Source organism: Heterodontus francisci, chromosome 26 (genome assembly GCF_036365525.1).
Source record: "Heterodontus francisci isolate sHetFra1 chromosome 26, sHetFra1.hap1, whole genome shotgun sequence".
Lineage (NCBI taxonomy): Eukaryota > Metazoa > Chordata > Chondrichthyes > Heterodontiformes > Heterodontidae > Heterodontus > Heterodontus francisci.
Genome location: NC_090396.1, coordinates 19,029,013 through 19,051,071, shown reverse-complemented (window position 1 = coordinate 19,051,071; position 22,059 = coordinate 19,029,013). Strand labels below are relative to the sequence as shown.

Sequence of the window (22,059 nt, the reverse complement as noted above, 5' to 3'; positions counted from 1 at the left end):
GTTGAACGATATATATTGGCTAGAACACTAGGGAGATTTCTTCTTTGAAATAGTGCCTCGAGATTTTTTATGTTCACCTGAGAGGGCAGATGGGGCCTTCATTTAGTGTCTCATCCACTAACAAGGAGTGCACACTGGGAATTGGCGAGTGGGCAGAATCGGCAGAAAACTAGCGGCTGACTGCGAATTCCTGTTTTCTGTTCCTGGCGGATGAGGACTTGCTTTGGGAACAGACACAAATAAAATTCAACCTTCGATATTTTCCACACGGCCTCACAAGGAAGTTGGGAAAAGGTACCAGCAGACCATGCATAATCGCTTGATGTAACAGATTCCATTATTTACTTTGTGTCTTTCTTTGATGCAAAAATGCATATATTGTTTTCCAACTTTATAAATAAAGCTGCTTTTATTTTAGATTCAAACACACTATAGCCGACACATACATTTGTATAATTATTCAAATGGGATCAGTGTCTGTATTTAATTTCTGAGACACACTAGAAATAACTGAATTTCTGTCTAGGGTAAGACAATGTGACATTGTAGAGTTACCAGTTCTGGTTGGAGGCATTCCAGTAGGTTTATCATCACATGATGTTCCAACTCCAATGGCCCTGCACAGTCAAACGGCCTTGTTCCACATTTCCAATATTTCTGTAACTAATAAGAGCTCAAAGAAAATGAAAAGACACTTTTTTCATCACCTATGATTTTTCTCTTGGGTTGCTCGCAGCTGTGTTCAGAAGATTAATCTTCAATTCCTGGAGGCTCCAAAGTAGTCCGAGAGGGTTGGCCACCCTAGGAAATTAGCAGAGCTCTGTAACAGCTTTCAGTCAATAACATCCCACTCTGTTTCTCTGATGTTACAGCAGTGTTAGCACAATAATCATGAGGACAAGGCTGTCCAAGCTGACTCCAGAGCAAGGTCGCAGTCCCTTTTTATGAGAAAGACTCCAATGTGCAAACAAATGAAAACACCCTCAAATGGAAATAACACACTTTACATTGAGGGCCTGATATGAATGGTACAGGGAAGCATTTGGTCATACCCTCACTACTGCAGTCATACACCACTTAAACTCTGGATGAAGTCATCTACCAGTATCCATGTTGTCAGCAGTGAAGAAATGGTCACAGCAACAGCAGCAACCAGAGACAACTTAGTGGTTTGTGTGCAGTGAGAAATGATAGATTTTAGTGCAGTGAGAAATGCTAGATTTTAAATATAAGATCAGCCAGCAAGCTCAAATCCCCAGTGCATAAGGATGGAGCTGGGCAGCTACACTTAACATAGAATTGTATAGAAATTACAACACAGAAACAGGTCATTCACCCAAACAGTGTTGGTGTTTATCCTCCATATGAGCAGTAGTCCTAATTCCATGTGCCTGCCCTGTTGCCATATCTCTTTATCTCCTTTTCCCTTAGCCACTTATTCAACCTTCTCTTAAATGTTGATATGGTCTCTGCCTTAATCACTAGCTCCACAGCCTCACAAACCTCCATCTAAAAAAAACATTCTCCTGCTCCCTTGCATTTAATCTTTAATTATGTTCCGTTGTTTTAGACTCCTCAATCACTGGAAACCAGCGTTTCCAACTCTGGTTGGACGTATTCCTGGTGGTTTCATCGCATGACCTCCGCCCTCACACTCCTGCCATTGGTCCATCCTCACAGGGCAGCCACCTTCAAACATCAATTGGAAAGTAGAGACTCTTCATTGCCCAATTGAACGGTTCTTGACCATCAATCAAACAGCCGTTCCTCATTTCCAATTTTTTTAGAACTGATAAACTAAAGTGTTGAAAAGAAGAAAAATAACTTTGTTTTAATGCCCTTGTGATCTTTTTCCCAGGTTGCTTGCTGCAGTGTCCTGGAGATTCATGTTTAATTCATGAAAACTCCAGGACAATCCTGAAGGGTTGGCAACCTGACTGGGAATAGAGATTTGTCCTATTTCCTCATAATTTTAAACACCTCTATCAAATCATATACCTGTAGTATCTTTCCCCCTTTTAATACCTTTAAATTGTTAATGTCAATATTTCTCTTAACAATTTTACAAATGATTGCCAGAAATAATAGGCGAAAGTTTTCTTGGGGTTTTCTCCTCTTCCATCTAACTTTGGAAACCTTGTTCACACACGTACCTCTGCCAAAAGTAAGGCAATGAAGCAGGAGAAGCCCCAAGGAAATTCCAGGGAGGCATGAGGAATGTTCAAAAGAGAGCTGGACACTGAGCTGTGCGAGTTAATTCTACAAGGGGATCACACCCCAATGGGCCGAATAGCCTTGAGTTTTGAGGTGTGAATGGAGGCCCAGGGAACTCTGCAAGTCTGCTGTTAAATTGGGTTTAGTGCAGGAGCAAAGTGCTAAAAGTAGAAGTTGGGCAATTGTCACCACAGGTACTATTCAATACAATGGGGTTTCCATGGTGATAGTAAATTCAGTGGGGGAGGAGGGGGTTGGAGAAAGGGAAGTAGCAAGCATTTTAAATATTCATTTACTGGTGTGAGTCAGAAACTGATTGAATTTTGAGCCATGACTGAGCGCTTGAGATTCTTAATAAAAGCAAAATACTGCGGATGCTGGAAATCTGAAATAAAAACAAGAAATGCTGGAAACACTCAGCAGGTCTGGCAGCATCTGTGGAGAGAGAAGCAGAGTTAACGTTTGAGGTCAGTGACCCTTCTTCAGATTGAGTTTCTTGTTTCTTTATGGAAATCAGCAACTATGGAGGATGACTGGCTTTACTCCACTTTGTTTACTGGGCCAACAACAAACAGCTTGCAGTCTTTGAGAGATCTTCAGTCTATCTTCTACACTCAGCAAAATTCCAAGCGTGTTTGTGCTGAACTCACCACAAGCTGGAGCGAGTGAGCAATCCCTTTGGGTGCAGGCAAGCCCACGTTTGCTTGTTGCTGAGGGCAGGGATCAATTCAACCTTTTAAAGAGCGGGCATCTTTTAGCTACAAATATGGGTCAGTGCTGCTGTTGGTTTTTTTGCACACGGTAACGTATTTCAAGCTTAGTTGGGGCTCAACGCTGAAAAGTTAGAATCTGGCCTAACCTAACCGATCAAACTGCACTGGGATTAGGCAGGATTCTGGAGAGAGCTCTGCAAAGCTCTGGGTTTGTGGACATTTGCTGCATGTGTTCTCCCTCCATTTTCCCAGTCTGAGCAGCTATGCAGAGTGCTTCTCAACCCCCTGTTTTATCCCAAGCACAAGGTGGAGGAACCAGTTAAACTGGACAGTCCATCCCTTGTCCCGACAGATCTCAATCTGGTCCAGAAAGTGCTTCTTGGCCTCTTCTTCATTCTTGCCGACAGTCAGCGTCTCGCGAATATATTCAATATCTTCTTTGCTGGTTAATTGTGGCATCCCTGTCATCACCATCATGGAGAAGAGTATAATCAGCAAGTTGGTGTGGTGGCGGAGTGCAAGGTAAGCCTTGACACAGATATCCTGTGAGAAGAAATTAAATATGACTTCTAATGCTTACTAAACTGAAAATGCACTTTGTCAGACACTGCATAACCAGCAGGTCTGTCCCAACCTGCGTCACCCATTGAGTAGCGATTAGGCAGTATCACAAAACAAAATAGAACAGGATTGATGTCCTGTACTGTGAGCAGCAGCTCGCCCAGCAACAGAAGGCCTGACAGAGTCTGGAAACTGTTTTTTTTTCTGCCATTCTTTTCAAACAGGTTTGTATGTTAAAAAAACCTCACAGATTGCTCCCAGAATCACACATCCATCATTGGACAGAACGTTGAGTTTAAAACTCATTCATAGATGCTGCTGCTGTGTTATTGTGAGATGGGATGGTTACAGATCTTGGTTAAGACCTGTATTTGCTAAGTACACCATTAATGTATCTGTACCTTCCTGTCTAATAAACGTCAAAAGTTCTCGCCCTCCTCACTTACAAATGCAATTTGCAGCAAGAACTTGCATTTAATGGAGTAGATTGTCCAAAGATGTTTCATAGGAGCATTTTCAGATAAAATTTGAGCCTCACAAAGAATTTTTAGGACAAGTGACAAAAAGCTTGGTCAAAGAGGTAGGTTTTAAGGAATATCTTAAGTTACGAGAGAGGGTGAGGTTTCGAGAGGGAATTCAGATCTTAGGGCCTAGATGGTTGAAGGCACGTCTGCAATGATGAAAATCGGGCTGCACAAGAGGCTAGAGTTGGAGGAAATAGAGTTCTCGTTAGGCTGTAGAGTTGTAGCAAGTTACAGAGATAGGGAGGGGAGAGGCCATGAAGGGACTTGAACACAATAGGAATTTTTAAATTGAGGTGTTTCTGGACTGGATGCCGGATCAGCAAGCATAGAGGTGTTGGTGCAAAGCAGCATACGGGCAGCAGGTGTACCTGGCGGTCACTGTGCAATGTGTCAGGTGCTGACAGCATTGGTTTCACGCACCTGAAACTTCTGGAAGTGTCGGCTGGTCTTCTTGCCAGATGTGCCCATCACAAAGAGAAAGTCAGGAGTCAGAACAAAGGGGACTCTCTCCTTATTGATTCCCAGGAAGCTTTTATAGTTCCCAAGGATATGACCAAAATCGATATGGAAAAGATTTCCTGAATGGAATAAAGCAGAAACTTGTCAGTTTTTTTATTTGTACCAACGCAAGTCTTCATTTCACAATCCTTCCATGACAACAACAACGTACATTTATATAGTGCCTTTAACACAATAAAATATCTCAAGGTGCTTCACTGCAGCATTATAAAACAAAATATGACACCAAGCCACATAAGGAGATATTAGGTTAGATGACCAAAAGCTTGGTCAAAGAGGAGGGTTCAGGAAGAAAGTGAGGTAGAGAGGCAGAGAGGTGGAGGGAGGGCATTCCAGAGCTTAGGGCCTAGGCAACTGAAGGCATGGAGCGATTAAAATCAGAGATGCTCAAGAGGCCAGAATTAGAAGAGCGCAGATATCGCAGAGGGTTGTGGTTAATTGAAGGATTTGAAAACAAGGATAAGAATTTTAAGATCAAGACTTTGCTTAACCAGGAGCCAATGTAGGTCAACGAGCATGGGGTGATAGGTGAACGGAGTCTTGGGTGCGAGTAAGACTGGCAGCAGTGTTTTGAATGACCTAAAGACTATGGAAGATAGAATGTGGGTGACCAGTCAGGAGTGCATTGGAAGAGTCATGTCGAGAGGTAACGAAGGTTACGAATGGGGCTTTCAGCAGCAGATGAGGTAAGACAGGGGCAAAGTGGGGCGATGTTACAGAAGTGGAAATAGGCAGTATTAGTGTTGGGCGAATATGTGGTCAGAAGCTCATCTCGGGGTCAAATGTGACCTCAAGATTGTGAAAAGACTGCTAATTAGTCTCAAAGAAAAGTAACTGCAGGTGGGTCCGTAACCAAAAGACACAGATTTAAGAGAATTGGCAAAAGAACTGGGGAAGATGAGGGGAATTTTTTTAAGCAGCGAGTATGCTCTGGAATGCACTGTCTAACAAGGCGGTGGAAACAGATTCGACAGTAACCTTCAAAAGGGAATTGGATAAATACTTAAAAAGGGAAAATTTGCATGGCTATGGGGGAAGAGCAGGGGAGTGGGATTAATTGGCTAGTTCTTTCAAACAGCCAGCACAGGTGCAATGGGCTGAATGGCCTCCTACTGTACAAGGGAGGGAGGAACTCAAGAAAATTACAGTCACCAAGGAAGTGGTAGTGAACAAATTGTTGGAGCTGTGGGCTGACAAGTCCCCGGATCCTGATGGACTTCATCCTAGGGTGTTAAAAGAAGTGGCTAGTGAGATAATTGATGCGTTAGTTTTAATTTTCCAAAATTCCCTAGATTTGGGAAGGTTCCTTTAGATTGGAAAATAGTGAATGTAACTCCTTTATTCAAAAAGGGAGGGAGACAGAAAGCAGGAAACTACAGGCCAGTTAGCTTAACATCTGTCTTAGGGAAAATGTTAGGAGCTATTATTAAAGATGTTGTAGCAGGACATTTAGAAAAATTCAAGGTAATCAGGCAGAGTCAACATGGTTCTGTGAAAGGGAAATCATGTTTAACCAATCTATTGGAGTTCTTTGAGGGAGTTACATGTGCCGTGGATAAAGGGGAACCGGTAGATGTACTTAGATTTCCAGAAGGCATTTGATAAGTTGCCACATCAAAGGTTATTGCAGAAAATAAAAGCTCATGGTGTAGGGAGTAACATATTGGCATGGACAGGAGATTGGTTAGCTAACAGGAAACAGAGAGTAGGCATAAATGGGTCATTTTTTGGTTGGCAAGATGTAACGAGTGGTGTGCCAGAGGGATCTGTGCTGGGGCCTCAACTTTTTACAATTTATGTAAATTACTTAGATGAAAGGACCAAAGGTATGGTTGCTAAATTTGCTGATGACACAAAGGTAGGTAGAAAAGTAACTTGTGAAGAGGAAATAAGGAGGCTACAAAGGGATATAGATAGGTTAAGTGTGTGGGCAAAGACCTAGCAAATAGAGTATAATGTGGGAAAGTGTGAAATTATCCACTTTGGCAGGAAGAATAAAAAAGAAGCATATTATCTAAATGGTGAGAGATTGCAGAGCTCTGAGATGCAGAGAGATCTGGGTGTCCTAGTGCATGAATCGCAAAAGGTTAGTATGCAGGTACAGCAGGTAATTAGGAAAGCTAATAGAATGCTATCGTTTATCGCGAGGCGAATAGAATACAAAAGTAGGAAGGTTATGTTTCAGCTATACAGGGCATTGGTGAAACCACATCTGGAGTAGTGTGTACAGTACTGGTCTCCATATTTAAGGAAGGATGCAAATGCATTGAAGGCAGTACAGAAAAGGTTTACTAGACTAATACCTGGAATGGGTGGGTTGTCTTACGAGGAAAGATTGGACAGGCTAGGCTTGTATCCGCTCGAATTTAGAAGAGTAAGAGGCGACTTGATTGAAACATATAAGATCCTGAGGGGTCTTGACAGGGTGGATGTGGAAAGGATGTTGCCCCTTGTGGGAGAATCTAGAACTAGGGGTCACTGTTTAAAAATAAGGGGTCGCCCATTTAAGACAGAGATGAGGAGAAATTTTTTCTCTGAGAGGGTCGTGAGTCTTTGGAATTCTCTTCCTCAAAAGGCAGTGGAAGCAGAGTCTTTGAATATTTTTAAGGCAGAGGTAGATAGATTCTTGATAAGCAAGGGGGTGGATGGTTATCAGGGGTAGGTGGAAATGTGGAGAAATCAGTTCAGCCATGATCTTATTGAATGGCGGAGCAGGCTCGAGGGGTTGAGTGGCCTCCTCCTGCTCCGAATTCGTATGTTTGTAATTCTGTATTTCTATGGAAACAAAACCTGCGCTGTAAAACATTTAGCTTACACCTCACACCATGCAACACTGGAAGTAAGTTATAAGAGAGGTCAGGGCAAACTTGTTCATCCAAAGGTTAGTAAGAGTTGGGAAGGACATTGAAGTGGACAGTATTAGAGGAGGCCAAGGGATGCGCAGATGTATTTCTGCAGAGAGAAAGTGGGTAGGTGGAATTTGGGATTGCTTGGCTTTTAGTCTTTTTGCTGTTTTGTGTTTTTTAATGTTCCTATGCTCTAGACCTGACAGTAATACATACGGATGTGACCAATGTGCAGTGCTAGTTACACATTGCATCCACATACCACTCAACTATCAAGATTGGACACGAGAAGAACAAGGAAAGACCAATAGTCGAGAAACTAAAATTTAATCACTAGAGCAACCACGAACACCAATGTTGGGAAAAGCGATTTCAGTTAAAGCTTTACAAATAGTTGTTTTTACTTAATAATTAAGAAGTGTGTGATCAACAGGAAAGTCCCACTCATGTAGTTCAGCATTACCAGTGTCACTCACTCAATCATGTGTGTCCCTCACATTGGAAGGCATCACTATTACCGGTATGCTTCACTTAAGTTGTGCATGGATATGCGAGTGAACAAATGATTTGAAGTGCTGACTCGCCATACGGCAAGCTCCCCACTGTGCTGGTCCATTGTGCAGGAGGAGTGCTGAGTGAAGATGAGCCAGTTCTGGCAGAGGAATGGAGGGATAGTGATCCCAGACTGAGTCCCTTGCAATGCCTCTGTGCTAATCCAACAACTGGTTCAGCAACAGTACTAACAATGGCCCGGCTGTCAGTCTTTTTATCAATTGATAAGGGGAGGGAATAACACAAAATTAAAGGGAAATATGAGATTACAGAGAAAGACATGCACACATTTAAAGGCCACTCTCTTCCAGTTGTGTCTAAGAACATAAGCAATAGGAGCAGGAGTAGGCCACGGCCCTTTAAGCCTGCTCTGCCACTTAATATGATCATGGTTTTTCTACCTCAACACCACCTTCGCACACTATACCCATATCCCTTAACCCCCTTAATATCCAAAAATCTATAAATCTCTGTCTTGAATATATTCAATGACTCATCATCCATAATTCTTTTGGGTAGAGAATTCCAAAGATTCACAACACTTTGAAGGAAGAAATTTCTCCTCATTTCAGTCCTAAATAGCCGACCCCTTATTCTGAAACTGTGCCCCATGTTCTAGACTCCCAGCTTGGGAAACATCCTTCAAGCATTTACCCTGTCAAACTTCCTCAGAATTTTATATGTTTCAATGGACTGCATTTTGTGCAGGAGGCGATGCTCCCGGGGCCGGGCTGAAAAGGCGGGGGAGCCTCACCTCTACATTTTTTCTGCCCCCCCGGAGCGATCCTCCGTCTTTTGGGGTGAAGATTTAAGGAGGTGGGATCCCTGTTCCTTTACAGACTTAATAGGAACAGGGATCCCGTCTCCAAGAGCTGCCAGCCAATCACAGGGCCGGCAGCTCAGCAGTAGAGGCAGCGCTGCCGGAAGTGGTGGCCATGCCCGTACTGTGGAGGCCTTGGACCCAGGCCCAGCACTGGAACCCCGGAGCAGAGGCAGGTGAGGTGGGGTCGCTCTGACCAATCCAAAAGGCCCTGGTGATGGGGGTGGGCATTTTGTCCAGGGGGAGGGGGGTCCTGGGGGTGTGAATTGGTTCCCGGTGGGGCGTCCTCCATGGGTCACAAGTTGCCCACGATGAAGAGACCCCCTCCACAAGCCCGCAGGGAGGGCATCTCGTTTTCCAAGGCATCCTCACCCCGCCGCTGGTAAGATCTCAGCAGTGGCAGGAAGAGCCCCTTAAGTGGCCATCAATAAGTCACTTAAGGGCCTCTATTGGCCTCTGGGCGGGAAGGCTGTAGTCGGCCTGTCCCACCCCCAGGAGAATTGGAACTGGCAATCCTGGCGTCGGGTTCTGTGGCAGCCACTGCCACTCCAATTTACCAGTCCAATTGCAGCAATGGGCTACTAACAGGAGCAGGGGGAGTGAGTGGTCAGGCTACGCCACTGTGTGGTGCATTATTATCCTGTACTCACCAGACATCCATGGACAGAAATGTTCACTGGATAAGTATCAAGAGTAAGAATCTTGAATTGAATTTTTCTCTCTCCTCTCTTACCCCCAAGGGGTTCTGAAACTAATTGTAATGGCTGGGATTGTTCTCCTTAGAGCAGAGAAAGTTAAAGTGAGCTTCAGGGGAGGTGTTCAAAATTATGAAGGGTTTTGATAGAATAACTAAGGAGAAACTGTTTCAACTGGAAGGACGGTTAGGAACCAGAGCACGTGGATTTAAGATAATTGTCAAAAAAGCCAGAAAGGAGTCATAGAGAGAGATACAGCACTGAAACAGGCCCTTCAGCCCACTGAGTCTGTCCCGACCAACAACCACCCACTTATACTAATCCTACATTAATCCCATATTCCCTTACATCCCCACCTTCCCTCAATTCTCCTACCACCTACCTACACTAGGGGCAATTTACAATGGCCAATTTACCTATCAACCTGCAAGTCTTTGGCTGTGGGAGGAAACCGGAGCACCCGGCGGAAACCCATGCGGTCACAGGGAGAACTTGCAAACTCCGCACAGGCAGCACCCAGAGCTGAACCCAGGTCGCTGGAGCTGTGAGGCTGCGGTGCTAACCACTGTGCCACTGTGCCGCCCAAGGAGATGAGGAAAAATTTTTAATGCAGTGAGTTGTTATGATCGGGAATACACTGCCTGAAAGGGTGGTGGAAGCAGATTCAATAGTAACTTTCAAAAGGAAATAGGATAACTACTTCAAAAAGGAAAAGATTCGCAGGGCTATGGGGAAAGAACAGGGAGAGTGAGCCTAATTGGATAGCTCTCTCAAAGAGCTGGCATAGACATGATGTGCTGAATGGTCTCCTTCTGTGATGTATGATTCTATGTTTCTACGAACCCCGTTTCTTCCAATGTTGCCCTGATAATTCAGGACAGACCAAGAATGGAATGAAGACTTCCAGGTTTATGTGTCTCAGTAGCACTAAACCCTCAGAGCAGCATGGATTTAAATCACCCAGTTAGAGACTACACACTCACCTGACTCTGTGATCATAATGTTGTCATTGTGCCTATCTCCTATGCCCAGGATGTAGGTAGCAACACAATACCCAGCACATGAGTAAACAAACCTTTCCACAGCAGACTGGAACTGCAAAATTAATGGAGAATTCTTTCAGTTTGCAGAGTTGAAGCATTTCAAATATTAAACGCAATAACATGGAAGGACATCCAGCGCAGTCACAACAAGCAAGGATCAAAAAGCCGACACAAATTCAGCCAAAAAACAGTGCCAGTGAGTGTGCTGGTATTGTTTTTGGGACTGGGTCAGTCCGGACCTGCTGGAAGTATACGAGAGTATGCTCCTGGCCGGCAGCATGTCAGAATCCATGAGGAAAGGCATCATCACCCTCATCTACAAGTGGAAGGGGGAGAGGGCAGAAATCAGAAATTAGAGGCCCATCTCACTGCTTAATGTTGACTACAAGATTCTGTCCAAAGTCATAGCCAGTCGAGTCAAGTCTTCTCTGGAATTGGTGATCCACCCTGATCAGACCTGTACTGTACCCCGCAGGAAGATCTCCGATAGTCTCGCACTACTTAGGGATACGATCACCTATGTACGGGACAGGAGGGTGGACACCTGCCTCATCAGCCTGGACCAGGAGAAGTCTTTTGACAGGATATCGCACACCTACATGATGGACGTGCTTTTCAAAATGGGGTTTGGGGAGGGAATCTGTAATTGGATCAAACTGCTGTACACAAACATCAGTAGCGCAGTCTCAATCAATGGGTGGGAATCAGAAAGCTTCCCGATCCAATCTGGAGTCAGTCAGGGCTGTCCTCTCTCCCCGGTCTTGTTTGTTTGCTGTATCGAACCTTTTGCTGAGTCTATTAGGAAGGAGGTGAGCATAAGAGGGGTGACAATCCCAGGCAGTGGAGGCACTCAGGTTAAAACCTCCCTGTACATGGACGACGTCCCATCTTCTGCTCGGATCCGCTGTCCGTGCGCAGACTGATGAGCATCTGCGACCAGTTCGAACTGGCCTCGGGAGCCAAAGTTAACCACGGCAAGAGTGAGGCCATGTTCTTTGGGAACTGGGCTGACCAATCCTTTGTCCCCTTCACCGTCAGGTCTGACTACCTGAAGGTGCTGGGGATATGGTTCGGAAGGGACGGAGCGTGCACCAAAACCTGGAGCGAGTAGCCAAGCTACACCATAAGCTGAGCATGTGGGAGCAGCGATCTCTCTCCATTGTGGGTAAGAACCTGGTCATCAGGTGCGAGGCGCTCACGTTGTTGCTGTACATGGCGCAGGTCGGCCCATGCCCCACTCCTGTGCTGTAGCGGTCACCCGAGCCATTTTCCGCTTCATCTGGGGATCTAAAATGGACCAGGTCCGGAGGGACACGATGTTCAAACCTCTGGATAAGGGTGGGAAAAATATACCCAATGTTGCCCTCATCCTGATGGCTACCTTCGTGTGCGGCTGCATCAAGCTATGTGTAGATCTCCAGTATGCAAACTCCAAGTGTCACTACGTGCTGAGGTTCTATCTGTCCCCGGTGTTGCGAAGGATGGGCCTGGTCACATTGCCGCGGAACGCTCCATCCAGTTGGACCGTGCCGTACCACCTATCCTTCGTGGAGCAGTTTCTGCGGAAAAACATCTTTGACCACCGATCCATCAGGCAGTGGTCTGCACGGAATGTCCTCAAGGCCCTACGGGAAAAGGAGACGGGGGATCCTGTCGGATGGTTCCCCGAGCAGACCGCCAAAGTCATTTGGTGGAATGCCTCATCACCAGAATTTTCAAACAAGCACCAAGACGTAGCTTGGCTGGTGGTGAGAAGAGCCCTCCCCTTCAGATCCTTCCTGCACGCCTGAAGTCTCACCCCCTCCATGCAATGCCCTCGAGGTGGCTGTGGTGAGGAAGAGACGGTTGCCCACCTCCTTCTGGAATGTGTCTTTGCAAAGCAGGTGTGGAAAGAGATGCAGTGGTTTTTGTCGAGGTTCATCCCAAGCAGCTCTGTAAGACAGGAGTCTGTGCTCTACGGGCTGTTCCCAGGAACGCACACCGAGATAAACATCAACTGCTGCTGGAGGACTATCAATTCGGTGAAAGACGCCCTTTGGTTTGCCCAAAACCTGCTGGTCTTCCAGCGCAAAGAGTTGTCCACGACCGAATGTTGCAGACTGGCACATTCCAAGGTCCAGGACTATGTGCTGAGGGACGCACTAAAGCTTGGGGCAGCCACAGCAAAGGCTCAATGGGGAAAGACCACAGTGTAAGGTCCCCCCACCAAGCTGAACTGAGGGGCTGGATCCATGGGAAACCCCTCGAACTGTATCGGAAAAATTTCGTGTGCTGTAAAATGTAAAAATGTAATTGGCATGACAATGAAATGGAAGGGTTGTGAGGCAACTCACTCAGGAAACTGATCTCCTTTGCACTGTTTTTTTGACTTGTGCTGTTTGAAACTGTTTGGTAATGTATTTTTTACAGATTTTTATAAATAAAGTATATTTTGGAAATTTTAAAAAAGGTATTGTTTGTTGCAACAATTGCAGGCTGTGCTGACAGAGAATGCAGCTATCACATGTGCATCTGCTTGGCAGCGTGTACATTCTACCAGTGCCTGTCGGGCACTGCATGTTTGTACCTGTACCTGTCAGGAAGAGTACATCCTATCAGGCACACTAGCAGTTCATTCCACCTGATGGTCAATTTTATGAGAACTTTACTTCATGGGATGTGAATTTCGGCATCAGGTTCCAGTCCACGTTATTAGTCCAGTACACATGAATTAGTCCAGTACCAGTGTGTTGCCCCAGTGCTCGAGAACTGGTCCAAAATCTGTGAACTAGTCCGTTTCCTGTGAACTGGTCTGGTACCTGTCAACTAGTCCAGTACCTGTGATCTGGTCTGTTTCCTGTGAACTGGTCCAGTACCAGTGAACTGGTCTGTTTCCCGTGAACTGGTCCAGTACCTGTGAACTGGTCTGTTTCATGTTAACTGGTCTGTTTCCTGTTAACTGGTCTGTCTCCTGTGAACTGGTCTGTTTCCTGTGAACTGGTCTGGTACCTGTGAACTGGTCTGTTTCCTGTGAACTGGTCTGTTTCCTGTGAACTGATCTGTTTCCTGTGAACTGGTCTGGTACCTGTGAACTGGTCTGTTTCCTGTTAACTGGCCTGTCTCCTGTGAACTGGTCTGTTTCCTGTGAACTGGTCCGGTATCTGTGAACTGGTCTGTTTCCTGTGAATTGTTTTGGTACCTGTGAACTAGTCCGTTTCCTGTGAACTGGTCTGGTTCCTGTCAACTAGTCCAGTACCTGTGATCTGGTCTGTTTCCTGTGAACTGGTCCAGTACCAGTGAACTGGTCTGTTTCCTGTGAACTGGTCCGGTACCAGTGAACTGGTCTGTTTCCCGTGAACTGGTCCAGTACCTGTGAACTGGTCTGTTTCCCGCGAACTGGTCCAGTACCTGTGAACTGGTCCGGTACCAGTGAACTGCTCTGTTTCCTGTGAACTAGTTTGCTTCCTGTTAACTGGTCCAGTACTATGAACTGGTCTGTTTCCTGTGAACTGGTCTATTTCCTGTGAACTGGTCTGTTTCCTGTGAACTGGTCCGGTACCTGTGAACTGGTCTGTTTCCTGTGAACTGGTCTGTTTCCTGTGAATTGGTTTGGTACCTGTGAACTGGTCTGTTTCCTGTGAACTGGTCCGGTATCTGTGAACTGGTCTGTTTCCTGTGAATTGGTCTGGTACCTGTGAACTGGTCTGTTTCCTGTGAATTGGTTTGGTACCTGTGAACTGGTCTGTTTCCTGTGAACTGGTCCGGTATCTGTGAACTGGTCTGTTTCCTGTGAATTGGTTTGGTACCTGTGAACTGGTCTGTTTCCTGTGAACTGGTCTGTTTCCTGTGAACTAGTCCTGTACCAGTGAACTGGTCTGTTTTTTGTGAACTGATCTGTTTCCTGTGAACTGGTCTGTTTCCTGTGAACTGGTCTGGTTCCTGTTAACTGGTCTGGTTCCTGTTCACTGGTCTGTGTCCTGTGAACTGGTCTGTTTCCTGTGAACTGGTCTGTTTCCTGTGCACTGGTCCAGTACCTGTGCACAGGTCTGTTTCCTGTGAACTGGTCTGTTTCCTGTGAACTGGTCCGGTACCTGTGCACTGGTCTGGTTCCTGTTCACTGGTCTGTGTCCTGTGAACTGGTCTGTTTCCTGTGAACTGGTCTGTTTCCTGTGAACTGGTCTGGTTCCTGTTAACTGGTCTGTTTCCTGTGAACTGGTCTGTTTCCTGTGAACTGGTCTGGTTCCTGTTAACTGGTCTGGTTCCTGTTCACTGGTCTGTGTCCTGTGAACTGGTCTGGTTCCTGTTCACTGGTCTGTGTCCTGTGAACTGGTCTGTTTCCTGTGAACTGGTCTGTTTCCTGTGAACTGGTCCGGTACCTGTGCACTGGTCTGGTACCTGTGAACTGGTCTGTTTCCTGTGTACTGGTCCGATACCTTCTGGGTTATCCCTGTACCCATGAGCCTGTCCAGTACCATTGACCCTCTCCAGTACCCAGCATATAGTCCATTTACCTTGTCCTCAATTGGGCACTTGTCTTTCAGCCAGTGATTCAATACTTCATCCTTGAATGCCCCAGTGTTGCCGACTGTGCTTTGCTGGATCTTGGCTATAGTCGTGGCATCTTTTACAATCTGAATCATTCCTGTAGAAGTGCAACAAAACTTTTGGGTTTGTGACCTTGGACAGAATTACATGACAATTTTTATTAAGAAGTCTATAATGCAGATTATCATTTCATTGATGGACCAGGCACTTACTATGTCAGATCATTACTGAATTAACCCATTGTACATAGACCCTATAACCACCCCATCAGTGTCTGAGCTAGATTTGAACACTGGGTGAAAGGCTGGTATTTAACCCAATGTGGTTCCCTTCAGGTTTATTTTGCTCATCATGGTCAGGGATGCTAGAACTGTGAACCTTAAATAGAACACTTTCCATTGTCAATCCCCATTTCTCACACTAACCATCATTGGTCATTGCCAGTTCACGCTGAGTGTCTGCTGTAAGCTCATGTTCCCTTTGGGTTGGACTGTGACTGGACAAACTCATTTCACAAAGAATGCTGACAGCCAGCAGCCAGTGATGACTTTCAGCCCATTGGTCTGTGCTGCATTTGAAGCGTGGTCCCAGAGGTGGCAGGCCACTGTCTCCAACACCAGATTCCCACACACACTTTCTAAACAGTCACACCTAAAAGTAGTCGCTGTCTACGAGGCCAAGGTAAAGAGGATTTTTTTTTACCGATTTTGTTCCCTGTTGCAATGCATCCATACGGCAACAGGCAAAGATCCAAGGATTCAGTCTCCCAGATTGAGTCCATAATTAGAAGGATCTGTGGATAAATGAAAGTGTTATTGTATTTATGAAACAAGAGCGTTCAAAGAACTACCCAGCATTACTGAACAATTTTCTACACCACCGTTACCAGCTTTGTTTCTTCTTTGGCCTCCTTATCTCGAGAAACAATGGGTAAGCGCCTGGAGGTGGTCAATGGTTTGTGAAGCAGCGCCTGGAGTGGCTATAAAGGCCAATTCTAGAGTGACAGGCTCTTCCACAGGTGCTGCAGAGAAATTTGTTTGTCGGGGCTGTTGCACAGTTGGCTCTCCCCTTGCGCCTCTGTCTTTTTTCCTGCCAACTACTAAGTCTCTTCGACTCGCCACATTTTGGCCCCGTCTTTATGGCTGCCCGCCAGCTCTGGCGAACGCTGGCAACTGACTCCCACGACTTGTGATCAATGTCACAGGATTTCATGTCGCGTTTGCAGACGTCTTTAAATCGGAGACATGGACGGCCAGTGGGTCTGATACCAGTGGCGAGCTCGCTGTACAATGTGTCTTTGGGGATCCTGCCATCTTCCATGCGGCTCACGTGGCCAAGCCATCTCAAGCGCCGCTGACTCACTAGTGTGTACAAGCTGGGGATGTTGGCCGCCTCGAGGACTTCTGTGTTGGAGATACGGTCCTGCCACCTGATGCCAAGTATTCTCCGGAGGCAGCAAAGATGGAATGAATTGAGACGTCGCTCTTGGCTGACATACGTTGTCCAGGCCTCGCTGCCATAGAGCAAGGTACTGAGGACACAGGCTTGATACACACGGACTTTTGTGTTCCATGTCAGTGCGCCATTTTCCCACACTCTCTTGGCCAGTCTGGACATAGCAGTGGAAGCCTCCATATATTTACGCCTCCCATATTTCCAAGCTTTGCTATGTTCCCTGTGTTACTGGATTTCTCTCTATATTATCAGGCATGAATGGCTTCTTGCCCCAGCAACCTGCTAATACTCTACTAAAAGCAAAATACTGCAGATGCTGGAAATCTGATATAAAAACAAGAAATGCTGGAAATACTCAGCAGGTCTGGCAGTATCTGTGGAGAGAGAAGCAGAGTTAATGTTTCAGGTCAGTGACCCTTCTTTGTCAGTTCTGCTGAAAGATCAATGACCTGAAACATTAACTCTGCTTCTCTCTCCACAGATACTGCCAGATCTGCTGAGTATTTCCAGCATTTCTTGTTTTTATTACTGCTAATACTCTAGACTCCTTTGTACCAGACTGTGCTCTAAACCTCCAGTTATCCAACTGACATTACCAGTGGTGTTCAACCCCAGTGTTACTCATCTTTGCTTTACACAACATGAAGGTTACTCACTTATTCCCCTTCCACTCTGGCATTTTCTATGCCTCTATATTACTAGGCTATCCTCTATATGATGGGTAAGTAATGTTGAACAATTAAAGAAATAATTTATAATTTTCAATGAATATACACATGTTCCTTTGAGGGATTAAAACAAAGACCACATGAAAAATGGTCCAACTGTGGCTGACAACAGAAGTTAAAGATCATATTCGATTAAAGGAAGAGGTTTAGATTGCCAAAATGAGTAGTAAGCCTGAGGATTGCCAGGGTTTTAGAATTCGGCAAAGGATAACCAAGAAATTGTAAAGGGGTGGGGGAAGATAAAATGTGAGATAAAACTAGCAAGAAATATCAGAATATATTGTAAGAACTTCTACAATTATTATAAAAGTAAGAGGTGAGAAAAAGTAAACGTGGATCCCTTAGCGGCAGAGACGGGAGAAATTATAATGGGGAATATGGAAATAGCAGAGATGTTAAACAAATATTTTGTGTCTGTCTTTACAAATGAGAGTGAGGAATTTAAAGTAATTAATATTAATAAAGAAAAAGCACTGGAGAAATTAATGGACTAAAGCTGATAAATCCCATGGGCCTGATGGCCAATATCATAAGGTTTAAAAGAGGTGGCTGCAGAGATATTGGATGCATTAGTTTTGATCTTCCAGGATTCCCTAGGTTCTGGAACAGCCACACAGATTGGAAGGTAGCAATGTAACTCCGCTATTCATGAAAATATGGAGAGAGATTTTGTTATCTACAGTCTCTCCCAATGTAAATAATATTCAGCTTTTCTATTCTCCCTGCCAAAGTGAACAACCTCATATTTTCACACATTTGTGGACGATGCAAAGATAGGTGGGAAAGCAGGTTGTGAGGAGGATACAAAGTGTCTGGAAAGATATATAGATGGTTAAGTGAATGGGCAAAAAATACGGCAGATGGATTATAATGTGGGAAAATGTGAGGTTGTCTACTTGGTGGGAAGAATAGAAAAATTGAATATTATTTTCATGGAGAGTGACTGCAGAATGCTGCTGTCCAGAGGGATCTGGGGGGTCCTTGTACCTGAATCACAAAAAGCTAACATGCAGGTACAGCAAGTGATAAGGAAGGCAAATGGAATATTGGCATTTATTGCAAGGGGGATGAATATAAAAGTAGGGAAGTCTTGCTACAACTGTACAGGGCATTGGTGAGACCTGCACCTAGAGCACTGTGTACAGTTTTGGTCTCCTTATTGATGGAGAGATATACTTTCATTGAAAGCAACTCAGAGAAGGTTCGCTAGACTGATTCCTAAGATAAAGGGGTTGTTTTATGAGCAAAGCTTGAGCAGATTGCACCTATACTCATTGGAGTTTAGATGAATGAGAGGGAATCTTATAGAAACATAGGATTCTGAGGGGGCTTGACAGGATAGACGCTGAGAGGACATTTCCCTCATCGCGGAGACTAGAACTAGGGGCCATAGTTTCAAATAAGGGGTCGCCCATTTAAGATGAAGATGAGGAGGAATTTCTTCTCTCAAAGGGTTGTTAATCTTTGAAATTCTCTTCCCCAGACAGCAGTGGAGGTTGGGCCATTGAATATATTCAAGGCTGAGTTAAACAGATTTTTGATTTACATGCAAGTAAAGGGTTATGGGAGGGCAGGCAGGAAAATGGAATTAAGGCCACAATCATATCAGCCATGATCTTATTGAATAGCGGAAGAGGCCTGAGGGGCCAAAGGGCCTACTCCTGCTCTTATGATCTTATGAAAGCAGCGAATTACAGGCCAGTTAGCTTGACATCAGTAGTAGGGAATTATGCTAGAATCTATCATTAGGAAAGTGGTAATGGGGCACTTAGAAAATCATATGATTAGGCACAGTCAACATGGTTTTATGAAAAAGAAATTGTGTTTGACAAATCTATAAGAGGTTTTTGAGGGTGTGACTAGTAGAGTGGATAAAGGGGAACCAGTAGATGTAGTATATTTAGATTTTCAGAAAGCATTCAATAAGGTGTCACACATGAAGTTGTAATGTAAGATTAGGGCTCATGGGATTTCAGGGTAATATATTTGTATGGATTGAGGATTGGTTAACAAACATAAAACAGTAGGAATAAACAGGTCTTCTTCCGGTTGGCAGGCTGCAACTAGTGGAGTGCCGCATGGATCAGTGCTTGGGTCTCAGATATTTCCAATCTATATCAATGACTTAGATGAGGGGATCGAGTGTAATATACCCAAGTTTTCTGTCAATACAAAGATAGGTTACAAAGTAAGCTGTGAGGAGGATGTAAAAAGACTGCAAAGGGATACAGACAGGTCAAGTGATTCAGCAAGAAGGTGGCAGATGGAGTACAATGTGAGGAAATGTGAAATTGTCCACTTAGGTAGGAAGAATAGAAAGGTGGACTATTTTTTAAAAGCTGTGAAATTAGTAAATGTTGGTAATCAGAGGGGTTTGGGTGTCCTTGTATATGAATAACAAAAAGTTAACATGCAGATACAGGAAGGTAAGTGGTATATTATTAAGTCTTTATTGCAAGGCAGTTGAAGTATAAGAGTAGGGAAGTCTTGCTGCAATCATATAGGTTTGGCAATGTTCTCTCTAACTTCTGTTTGCTGTGCGCAATTGTCTTGTTGCACTGTGTGGTCCCTTTAAGACTGAAGCGCAGCGTACATGCAGACATCTTATAGCGAACATTGCTTGTGTGCGGCCTGTTTGTTCTTTGCAACGCATATTCCTAATTGCTGCATGGCTCGCACCCATGCAACTTAGAGGGAACATTGAAGCTTTGGTAAGACCACACCTGGAGCACTGTGTAGAGTTGTGGTCTCCTTACCGAAGGGAGGATATACCTGCATTGAGGGCGGGGTGGGGGGGGGGGGGGGGGAGGGGTGGTGGTGGTGTTGGATTGATTCCTGGGATGAGAGGGTTGTCCTATGAGGAAAGACTCCATGACAATAGGCCTGTATTCTCTGGAGTTCAGAAGAATGAGAAGTGATCTCATTGAAACCTATAAAATTCTTAAGAGAGCTTAACAGGGTAGATGCTGAGAGGATGTTTCCCCTGGCTGGAAAGGCTGAAACCTGTTTCAGGATAAGGGGGTGGCCATTTAGGAATGAGATGAGGAGAAATTTCTTCACTCAAAGGTTTGTGAATCTTTTGGAATTCTCTACCTCAGGGAGCTGTGGATGCTGAGTCATTGAGTACTCTATCCTCCATAAACGTGAGGTCATCCAAAACTCTGCTGCCCGTGTTTTAACTCGTACCAAGTCCCATTCCCTTATCACCCCTGTGCTAGCTCTCATTCACTGGCTCCCAGTCAAGCAATGTCGTGCTTTTAAAATTCTCATCTTGATTTTCAAATTCCTCTATGGCCTTGCCCCTCTCTACTTCTGTAATCTCCTCCAGCCCCACAACCCTCCAAGATATCTGCTCTTATTTAATTCTCTTGAGCATCTCTGAATTCAATCGCTCTACCTTTGGTGGCCATGCCTTCAGCTGCCTAGGTCCTAAGCTCTGGAATTCCCTCCCTAAACCTCCCCACCTTGCTTTCCTCCTTTTAAGACATTCCATAAAACCTACTTCTTTGACCAAGCTTTTGGTCACCTGCCTTAGTAGCTCCTTATGTGGGTCAGTGTCATATTTTGTTTTCTAGTGCTCCTGTGAAGCACCTTAGGATGTTTTATTACATTAAATACACTATATAAATATAAGTTGATGTTGTTGTTGTTATATTCAAGGCTGAAATTGATAGATTTTTGGACACGAAGGGAATCAAGGGTTATGGGGATAGGCCGATAAAGTGGAGTTGAGGTAGTTGATCAGCCATGATCCTATAGACTGGAATGGCAGAGCAGGTTTAAGGGGCTGTATGGCCTACTGCTGCTCCTGTTTCTTATGTTCATATACCTGTGTTAATGATTGATGTTATTGAGTTATTTCCCTTCCACTATGACATTCTCCGCATCTCTTTGTTACTTGGAAATCCTTTACGCCTATGTTACCGGCTATTTTGCAGTGTTCTAAGGTTGGTATGTGGAGGCCATTGATTATAGCACCATTACAGTGGAGAATATTAAAGTGAGGCATGTGTCTTTCTAAATGTTACAGTAACAGGACTTAGAGAGTTCCAGTAAGGGGTGTATCAGAGAGTGTGACAGTGAGAGGTATAGCAGATAGCTGTATTACAGTAAGGGGGTGTATCAGAGAGCATTACAGTGAGACAGCAGAGTGTTACAGTGAGAGGTATGGGAGATTAAGCAGCATATCAAAGAATGTTACATTAAGAGACACAAAGTGTTGTGAGGAGTGAACATTTTAGTAAAAAGCATTGACATACAGCCCACTATAGCAATTGATAGTGTGTAGTAGAGGATGTAACAGTGAAGGATGCTTAGTTACAGCTTTGGATGTTGTAATGAAGAGTGTGAAGAATATCCAAAATTGTAGAACACAAGAATTTCCGAGCATCACAGCAGGTACCTGTATGATCAGCATGTCCTGTCGCAGGTCATCTCCATGCTTAAAGATGATCCCAATGGTATCCTGGGATATGGAGGTGAGGTCTGCACACTTAAACTCTAGCCACAGGGGCTTTTTCTTTGATGGCATAACTTTGCATTTATCCACCTGCAGGTTAGTCAATAGCAGGTAAACAGTGAGTCAGACAGACTCTTTCATTCTGCATTCTGGCGGGAATTTTACAACATATTTATATTGATTACAAAATGAATCTAGTCATGACTACGTCCCGGCCATAAATATTGGTGTTTATATAGCACTTATCAGATCTCTTATAAACGTCTCCAAGTGTTACACACATGATGAATGACTTTTAAGTTTAGTGCCTTATTATTTAGATAAAACTGATGTCAAAAGATTTTTTAAAAATCCAATTTCTGATGATCGAATAATCTACGTTTACACATGAATAATAATCTATACT

The 22,059-nt window shown here is 44.5% G+C and overlaps 1 protein-coding gene across 4 annotated transcripts in view; it reads right to left on the bottom strand.

Annotated features, from left to right (window-relative positions):
- Positions 1 to 378: 378 nt before the first annotated feature.
- The window catches only part of pik3cg (phosphatidylinositol-4,5-bisphosphate 3-kinase, catalytic subunit gamma), a 64,089-nt gene continuing 42,408 nt past the window's right edge, over positions 379 to 22,059 (bottom strand). For all 4 annotated transcript variants that reach the window (XM_068057875.1, XM_068057876.1, XM_068057877.1 and 1 more), the window contains 6 exons: positions 21,597 to 21,743; positions 15,714 to 15,804; positions 14,978 to 15,108; positions 10,428 to 10,539; positions 4,433 to 4,590; positions 379 to 3,470 (listed from right to left, as the gene is read on the bottom strand). In XM_068057875.1, coding sequence (XP_067913976.1) covers positions 3,189 to 3,470; positions 4,433 to 4,590; positions 10,428 to 10,539; positions 14,978 to 15,108; positions 15,714 to 15,804; positions 21,597 to 21,743 — 921 coding nt within the window. In that variant the 3' untranslated portion in view covers positions 379 to 3,188. The remainder of the gene's footprint in view (positions 3,471 to 4,432; positions 4,591 to 10,427; positions 10,540 to 14,977; positions 15,109 to 15,713; positions 15,805 to 21,596; positions 21,744 to 22,059) is intronic.